General features: G+C 38.7%; 1 protein-coding gene across 1 annotated transcript; it reads left to right on the forward strand.

Moving 5' to 3' along the window:
• Window positions 1-2,321: 2,321 nt before the first annotated feature.
• LOC108455524 (uncharacterized) lies at window positions 2,322-3,761 on the forward strand. Its single transcript, XM_017754072.2, has 2 exons — window positions 2,322-3,194; window positions 3,264-3,761. Exons 1-2 carry the CDS (start codon window positions 2,322-2,324, stop codon window positions 3,759-3,761), a joined length of 1,371 nt encoding a protein of 456 aa, XP_017609561.2.
• The last annotated feature ends 5,888 nt before the right edge of the window (window positions 3,762-9,649 follow it).

Here is a 9,649-nt window from a genome sequence, read left to right on the forward strand (position 1 = left end):
TGGCTCATTTACATTACATCTGTCAACCCTAATATCCTAACATTCCTAGGGTTCAACCGAGCTTTCTAACACTTTTCCTCTGTCACTTCACCTTAAATTCGACTTTAAATATTTTCATAACATAATATATAAATGCTGAAATTGACAATAATAATGTAAAATAAAAGAATATTGCATTTATTTCTGTAAACTTACCTTGATACAAAATGTGACTAAACCTTACACTTTTGTCCTTTACTTTTCTTTTCCTCGTTCTTCTTTGGATTCTTGATCTATAATATAAAATATTTCTACTCATTAGCATTTATTTGATTTCTATTTCACTTCACAATTTATGCTGTTCAAAATTCGAAATTGCACTTTTACCCCAAAATTTACAGTTTTACAATTTAGTCCTGCTCAATTCACCCATCAATTGAACTAATTTTTATAAATTAACACTTTTATTTTATCATTATAAACTATTTCACAGCCTTTGATATTCTGAATTTCAACACCAACATCTAATTCACAATTTTGCACACAATTAGGTCCTAAATACCATTTTCTATCAAAATGACATAATAAAACAACCTTAATATGAAATTAGAACTTCAATTTCATAATAATTCATCATAAAATACCCTTACTCAGCCAGGGTAACTTCCAATTTCACCCACCAAATCAAAAACTAATGAATTAGATGATTGGACCTAATTGTAAAAGTCACAAAACATAAAATTACTAAGAAATAGTAAAAATTGAACTTACATGGTGCAAAATATGAAAAACCAGCATAGGAGACCTGCTACGGCGTTTACGGCTGAGAAAGATGAAGAAATGTCTAGATTTTCAATTACATCATTTTTTAACTATTAACTTTTATGCTAATTCCAATTTTGTCCCTTGTTCACATTGTTTTCTTGCTTATTTCATACCCAAACCGTCCGCCATTAACCTTTGGGTCTAATTGCTCTTTAAATCCATCTTTTAAATACTTAAGCTATTTACTCACAATTTAACAAATTTTGAGCTATTTTCGCTTTAGTCCTTTTTAATTAATTAGCTATCCAAACATCAAAATTTTCTAACGAAACTTTAATACTAACTCAATGACACTTCATAAATATTTATAAAAATATTTATAGCTAGATTTTTAAATTCGAGGTCTCGATACCTCGTTTTTGAACCGTCTGACCTAATAAATTATTTTAATTCACTAATTTCACCATTTCACAAATTCTTCTAAATTCTTACTTGACTCATAAATATTAAGTTACTATCTTGTTCAATCTTATTTGTCCGATTTAGTGATCTCAAATCACCATTTTTGACACCACTGAAAATTAGGCCGTTACATTCTACCTCGGATTTGTGGTTTCGCAACCACTGTTCCGTTTAGGCCCTATTTCGGGATGTTACACATGAACTTTCAAACTGGTTCGGGATTCAATCCTGGAGACAATTCTTCCAATCCAGTTATCCCCGATCTAGATGTAGCTGAGAGGGAAGAAATGATACTCGAATCATCAAGGCAATTGGAGGAACGTTGTAGATGGTTAGAGGAGAAGTTTAAGGCATTAGAAAATGCTGATAATCGTCAGAGAATCGATGCCAAAGACTTGAGTTTGGTCCCAGATTTGGTACTTCCCCATAAGTTCAAGATGCTAGAGTTTGAGAAATACAATGAGACTACCTACCCGGAAGCTCATATTACCATGTTCTGCAAACGGATAACTGGTCATGTAAATAATGATCAATTATTAATCCATTATTTTCAGGATAGTTTGGTTGCGGTAGCGGCCAAGTGGTATAATCAACTGAGCCGGGCCAAAATAAGTTCATGGAGGGATATTGCACAAGCCTTCATGCAGCAGTACAATCATGTGACAGACATGACTCCGGATAGGATCACGCTGCAAAACATGGAGAAAAAGCCTAATGAAAATTTTAGACAATATGCATAGAGATGGAGAGAGGTGGCAATGCAAGTTCAACCACCATTGTTGGAGAATGAGACTACCATGTTGTTTATCAACACTCTAAAGGCTCCATTCATCACTCACATGATTGGGAACACCACTAAAAGTTTTGCGAATATAGTCATGGCGGGAGAGATGATCGAGAATGTCATAAGGGGTGGCAAAATTGGGGGGGAAACGACCAAAAGATTGGCCCCAAAGAGAAAGGATAATGAAGTGAATAACACAAGCACCTTCAACACGAAGGCAATTACAGTTGGTCAACCTAAAACAGCTGTGGTTGAGCAATAGAGTTCTCAAAGGTAGGAGTCGAGTACAAGGTAGAATTCTGAAAGGATGTAGTTCACACCTATCCCCGTGATGTATCGCGAGCTTTATCAAAGCTTATACAATGCACATGCTATTGCTCCTTTTCACTTGAAACCACTGCAGCCCCCATATCCCAAATGGTATGACGTAAACGCCAGATGCGAATACCATGCTGGAATACTGGGGCATTCGATCGAAAACTGTACGGGTTTTAAGAAAGCTGTAGAGAGGCTTATTAAGATGGGGGTAGTGAAGTTCGACAATACCCCTAATACTGAAAATCCGTTGCCAAATCATAGGGATCAAGGAGTGAATGCCATTGACGAAGCCAGTGAGAGGAGAATGAAGGAAGATGTTGCTGAGGTGAGGATACTTATGAAGGTGATTTGGGAGGAGATGATGAAGAGATGTATGTTAACCTCTAAAAATAAAAGAAGAGAAACAAGGAACTATGGTGAGTTCCATGAGAAAGAAGGACATGAAGTTCAGGTTTGCAAAAAATTCAAGGCCTTGGTACAAGGCTTTATAGACAACAAAGAAATACAAATTTTTGAAGGTAGCTCTTGTGAAAAACCAGTATGTGTGCTGGAGGATGAACAGAAAGGAACTAGCTGGCCAAGGATTATTATTTCCCTACTGGGGAATAATGAAATGAGGGCACAAACAGTGCCTAAGGTCATTATCCATAAGCCTACGTTTTTTTCTTATAAGGATAGCAAGAGGGTATCATGGAGTTATGATTGCAGTATGACAGTGCCGGAGGAGGAGAGTATAGCCAGTACGTCTAAGGATGTACAAGTTGAGGGTTTCCATACACGTAGTGGGAAGCGGTATGATACGATGGGCGTCAGAGAGGAGCCCACAAAAACAAAGAATGTTAATACGGAGAAGGAGAAAGAGGAAGAAGTACCTGTCAAGGAGTCAGTAAAGGAGAAGGAGGCTAAGGAATTTCTAAAGTTCCTTAAGCATAGCGAGTATAACGTGGTCGAGCAGTTGCGTAGGCAGCCGGCTCGCATATCAGTATTGGCCCTACTTCTAAGTTTTGAGGTACATCGGGATGCATTAATGATGGTGCTCAATGAAACATATGTCACCCATGACATAGCTGTTAACAAGCTGGACCGATTGGTGAATAACATAAGTACGGATAATTTTATCTACTTTAATGATGATAAAATCCCACCAGGGGGCAGGGGGTCAACTAAGGCCTTGCACATCACCACTCGATGCAAGGGGTACACACTCCCAAGCGTGCTCGTCGATAATGGATCGGCCTTGAATGTTCTACCATTGCCTACATTAAACAGATTACCCATTGACAATTCTCACATGAAGACATGTCAAAATATGGTAAGAGCCTTCGACGGTACAGAAAGGAAGGTGATGGGAAGGATTGACATCCCCTTGGAAATTGGGCTGAGTATATATGAAGTAGACTTCTTGGTGATGGATATCAAGCCTTCCTACAATTGCTTATTAGGGAGGCCATAGATACACTCAGCGGGAGCGGTGCCCTCATCGTTGCACCAGAAATTAAAGTTAGTGACGGATGGACGGTTAGTAACCATCAATACGGAGGAGGATATTATAGCTGCAGTCACTAGCAAGGCCATTTATGTCGAGACGAACGAAGAATCTATTGAGTGTTCCTTTCACTCTTTAGAATTCGTGAATGCAACCTTCATTTCAGAAGGGAGTAAGCTACCAGTGCCAAAGATAGCAAGAGCCACGAGGATGGCTCTACAAATGATGGTGGGAAAGGGAGCCTTACCAGGAAGAAGGTTAGGAGAATACCTGCAAGGTGAGACTCAAATTCCAGAACTGAAAGAGAAGAGAGATCGCTTTGGTCTGGGCTTTAAGCCAGACTATAAGCAAATGAGGAAGAAAGTTGAGAAGCGCCAAGAGAGAAGAAGGGTGAGCCTTAATGGAAGAGAAGTGGAGTGGGAGCCGATGACATTCCCTCCAATATCCCAAACCTTCATATTGGAAAGGTTACTTATAGAAAAAATTCATCAGATTAATGCTATACACGACGAAAGATCGGAGCAAGAAAACTTTGAGGGTATTCGCCCTTACGAACCGGGAAGCTCTTTGAACAATTGGACTGCAGGGGAACTTCCTGTAGTCTATAGGAATTTTTCAGAGTAATTCTCGAAACATATTTTTCAGAGTAATTCTCGAAACATTCTTGTTACTCTAGGGCCTAGGAGTAATAAGATTACATTTATGGAATAGGCTTACGATCATCTATTATTTTTTAATAAAACATAACTTTTATCAATTTGAACGAGTATTGTTTCATTTTTATCAACCAATATTCCATTAAACTTTTGCAATTCTTATTCTTTCATTCATAGCACATAAATAATCATTCTTAAATTCATTCATTCTTTGTATATTCTTTATACTTCACAGGTCCCTAGATATCAATGACATGAGTACTGATATTACAAATCCTGATTTCTTTCACGAGCAAGACATGTGTTTAGAGGAATCTTAGGATTTTGAAGATATCTAGGATTGTGATGTGTCTCCGGATCTGTTGAGGATGGTAAAACAGGAGGAGAAACAAATCATGTCCCATGAGAAAGAGGCAATAGAGAATGTAGCCCTAGAGGAAGGGAAAGAGGTGAAAATCGGCACGCATATTGCCGAGGACACAAGGCAAGGACTGATTGAGTTGCTACGTGAGTTCAAGGATATTTTTGCATGGTCCTATCAAGATATGCCAAGATTAAATACCGATGTTGTGGTGCATCGTCTTCCAATAATACAAGATTGTAAGCCAGTCCAACAGAAGTTGCGAAGAATGAGGCCAGATATCGTATTGAAGATAAAGGACGAATTCAAGAAGAGTTCGATGCAGGATTCTTACAAGAGATGAAGTACTCTGAATAGGTAGCTAACATTGTACCAGTCCCTAAGAAGGATGAGAAGGTACGAATGTGCGTTGATTACAGTGATCTGAACAAAGCTAGCCCAAAAGATAATTTTCCTCTGCCACATATAGACACTTTGGTAGACAACACAGTGGGATATTTGTTGTTCTCCTTCGTAGATGGTTTCTTGGGGTACAACCAGATAAAGATGCATCCGGGAGACATGGATAAAACCACTTTCATAACATTGTGGGGCACCTTTTGTTACAAAGTAATGCCGTTTGGATTGAAGAATGCAGGGGTAACAAACCAAAGGGCTATGGTGACTTTATTTCACGATATGATGCATAAGGAGATTGAGCTGTATGTTGATGACATGATTGCTAAATCTCGAACAGAGAAGGAACATATTGAAGTGTTGAGGAAGTTGTTCCTGAGATTAAGGAAATTTCAGTTGAAGCTTAATCCGGCAAAGTACATCTTCGGAGCTAGGTCGGGGAAGTTATTAGGCTTTGTGGTCAGCAAAAAGGGAATAGAAGTTGACTCAGACAAAGTTAGAGCCATACGAGAATTGCCTCCACCACGTACTCAGAAGGAAGTTCGGGGTTTTCTTGAAAGATTGAATTATATTGCTCGGTTTATTTTGCAATTAACTGAGAAATGTGATCCTATATTTCACCTCCTTAGAAAACACAACCAAGGTACTCAGGATAAGGAATGCCAGAATGCTTTTGATGAGGTTAAGCAATACTTGTTAAATGCTCCAGTGTTATCTCTGCCTAGTCCAAATAGACCATTAATTTTGTACTTATCAGTGTTTAGTAATTCTATGGGATGTGTGCTTGGCCAACATGACGAGTCGGGAAGAAAAGAGAAGGCGATATACTACCTCAGTAAGAAATTCACAGAGTGTGAGATGAGATATTCGCCAATTGAGAAATTGTATTGTGATTTAATCTGGACGACTCGAAGGTTGAGGCAATATATGTTATATCATACGACTTGGCTAATTTCAAAACTTAATCTATTAAAGTACATGATGGAGTCAACAGCACTAAATGGAAGAATAGCAAGATGGCAAATATTGCTCTCAGAGTTTGATATAGTCTATGTAAGTCAAAAAGCTATAAAAGAAAGTGCAATAGCAGAATTTTTGGCTAGCAGAGCTTTAGAAGATTATGAGCCATTAAACTTCGATTTCCCTAATGAGGAGTTGATGTATGTGGCAACTATTGAAGAACGTCCATGGAAGATAAACTTTGATGGCGCATCCAATGCGGTGAGAAATGGAATTGAGGCAGTCTTGGTATCCCCAAATGGCGATTATTATCCATTCACGTGTAAGTTGGATTTTGATTGCACAAACAATATGGCCGAGTATGAAACGTGCATCATGGGACTCCGAGCGACTATAGAGTGAGGAATAAGAACCTTAGAAGTATATGGAGACTCTGCATTAGTAATTTACCAGCTTAGAGGTGAATTGGAGACAAGGGATCCTAAATTGATCAATTATCGAAAGGTAGTTTTGGGGTTACTTGACGAGTTCGATGACATCACTTTCAATTATATCCCACGAGACGAAAACCAGATGGCAGATGCTCTAGCAACCTTGGCTTCAATGATTAAAGTGAATAAAGAGGAGGAGATGAAACCCATTCAGATGAGTACTTTTGAGGCTCCAGCTCGCTGTTATAACATTGAGGAAGAAGAAAAGGATGATAACCCTTGGTATCAGGATATATTGCGATATGTAAGAGATCGTAAATACCAGAGCAGACAATTGAAAAAGATAAGCGAACTTTAAGGAGATTAGTCTGTGACTACATTTTAGATGGGGATATCTTGTACAAAAGAAGAAAGGACCAAGTACTGTTGAGATGTGTTGACGCCGTGGAAGCTAAGTTAATCTTGGAAGAAGTTCACGAGGGTGTTTGTGGGACGCATGCTAATGGTTTCACGATGGCTAGACAAATCATAAGGTTTGGATATTATTGGTCTACCATGGAAGGGGATTGTATCAACTACGCCAAGCAATGCCATAAATGTCAGATTTATGGAGACAAGATTCATGTACCACCTTCACCTCTACATGTTATGACTTCTCCATGGCCTTTTTCCATGTGGGGCATGGATGTCATTGGACCAATATCACCAAAAGTTTCAAATGGGCATCGCTTTATCTTTGTAGTCATTGATTACTTCACGAAGTAGGTAGAAGCTGCTTCTTATGCGAATGTTACTAAGTCGGCTGTGAGTCGATTCTTGAAGAAAGAGATCATTTGTTGGTATGGGATGCCTGAAAGGATCATATCAGACAATGCATTGAACTTGAGCAACAGAACGATAGCAGAAGTTTACAGTCAGTTCAAGATTAAGCATCATAACTCTTCTCCGTATCGCCCAAAAATGAATGGGGCAATAGAAGCTGCTAACAAAAACATCAAGAAGGTAGTGGGGAAAATGACTGAAACCTACAGAGATTGGCATGAGAAATTACCATTTGCACTCTTAGCCTACCGAACATCCATCAGAACCTCAACTGGGGCAACTCTTTTCTCGTTGGTTTATGGGATGGAGGCAGTGTTACCCATTGAAGTTGAAATACCGTCTCTCCGAGTCTTGTTAGAGATAAAGTTGGATGAAGCTGAATGGATACAATCACAATATGATCAGTTGAACTTGATTGAGGAAAAGAGGCTAAGGGCCATTCGTCATGGTCAGATGTATCAGAAGCGAATGATGCGAGCTTACGATAAGAAAGTACAAACAAGAGAATTCCACGAGGGGGATCTTGTGGTGAAAAAGATCTTTCCCATTTAGAAGGACTTTAGAGGAAAATAGATGCCGAATTGGGAATGGCCGTATGTCGTGAAGAAGGCTTTCTCTGGGGGTGCATTAATCTTAACCGAAATGGATGGGAAAAGTTTATCCAATCCAGTGAATTCAGACTCAGTCAAAAAGTACTTTGTCTAAAGGAAAGGAGAATCTAGGGTGAAAACCCGCAAAGGGCGCCTTGAGTTTTCAAAAATAAAAATAAAAATGGAGAGGCTAAGGTGAAAACCCGAAAAAGGCGCATTGTGACCAAATGGGTTTTAAGTTGAAAACCCGAAAGGGTAGCTCAAATTTTGAAGAGCACACGGTAATCTTGCTATATCTGATTCAACAAAGAGCGAAGCGCGTTGCATATCGGGGCATCAACAAAGTACTTTGGATCTTTTAAACACACGTTGAACTCAAGAAAGTCTTTATGGAGCTGGTGTATAGACGTTCAAGCGGCGATATCTAGGGCATCTAACTTTTGTCCTGTTTGCTATCTTTAGATTCTCTTTCTTCTCAAAGATAGGCTATCAGATTAATTTCCTTTGTATTTTTGACAAATTCATTCAAATCTAATTATTCTTAAGATCAAATTCATCTTACATTATTCTTAAAGTATGTTGCATTAAAATAATGATAGATGAACTAAATAATTTTCACAAATAAAGTTTTGCTCATTACTCTGGAAATTTCTAGATAATACAAGAAACTAAAATAGAACAATTGTTCGAGGAATTCACGTAATTGAGGTTTGAAAGAACTCGAGGAAATTCTTTCTTTAGCCCAAAATGATGATTGGACAAATCAAACGCTACGATCCTAAGAGAGGATCATCTTACAGACATTTTTGGTAGGTTATAGCATTTGAAGAATGGTACAAACCCACAGGCTGAGTAGGAATGATACTTCGAGAGAAATAAGGATGAACTTCGACAAAGGAATGAGTAGTGACGTCTGGAATAGGGGTCATATTCAGAAACATTTTGCATTATAATAGGTTTAATTAAGAGCATTTGACTCACTTCGATCATAGCATCCTAATCATTAGGCATGAACTCATACCCATTATACAGGTTATGTCCTTCAAGGGACAATGAAGATTGATGCGTCTTAATAGTAGGGTAACAGGCTAAAGCATAGCAGATCTGACCTTCAGGTGTTTACGCTGAAACAGATCCAAGATGATTTGGCATCTCTGTATTGTCAAAGAACAAATCGAAGAAACAGATTTGGCATCTCCGTATTTGAAAGGGAGCAGATCGGAGACATAGTAGATCTGACATTCGGATGTTTTCACATCGAAGCAGATCCAAGATAACAGATTTGGCATCTCTATATTCGACAGAGAGTAGATCGAAGACATAGCAGATCTAACCTTCGGATATTTTCACATCGAAGTAGATCCAAGATGATTTGGCATCCTTACGTTTACAAGGAGCAGATCGAAGACATAGCAGGTTGGCTTTCACGTGTTTGCGCTGAAGCAGATCCAAGATGATTTGGCATCTCTGTATTGTCAGAGAGCAAATCGAAGAAACTGATTTGGCATCTCCATATTCGACGGAGAGAAGATCGAAGACATAGCAGATCTAACTTTCAGATGTTTTTGCATCGAAGCAGATCCAAGATGATTTGGCATCCTTGCGTTTACAAGGAGCAGATCGAAGATAGCAGATTTGG

Source organism: Gossypium arboreum, chromosome 9, assembly GCF_025698485.1.
Source record: "Gossypium arboreum isolate Shixiya-1 chromosome 9, ASM2569848v2, whole genome shotgun sequence".
NCBI lineage: Eukaryota > Viridiplantae > Streptophyta > Magnoliopsida > Malvales > Malvaceae > Gossypium > Gossypium arboreum.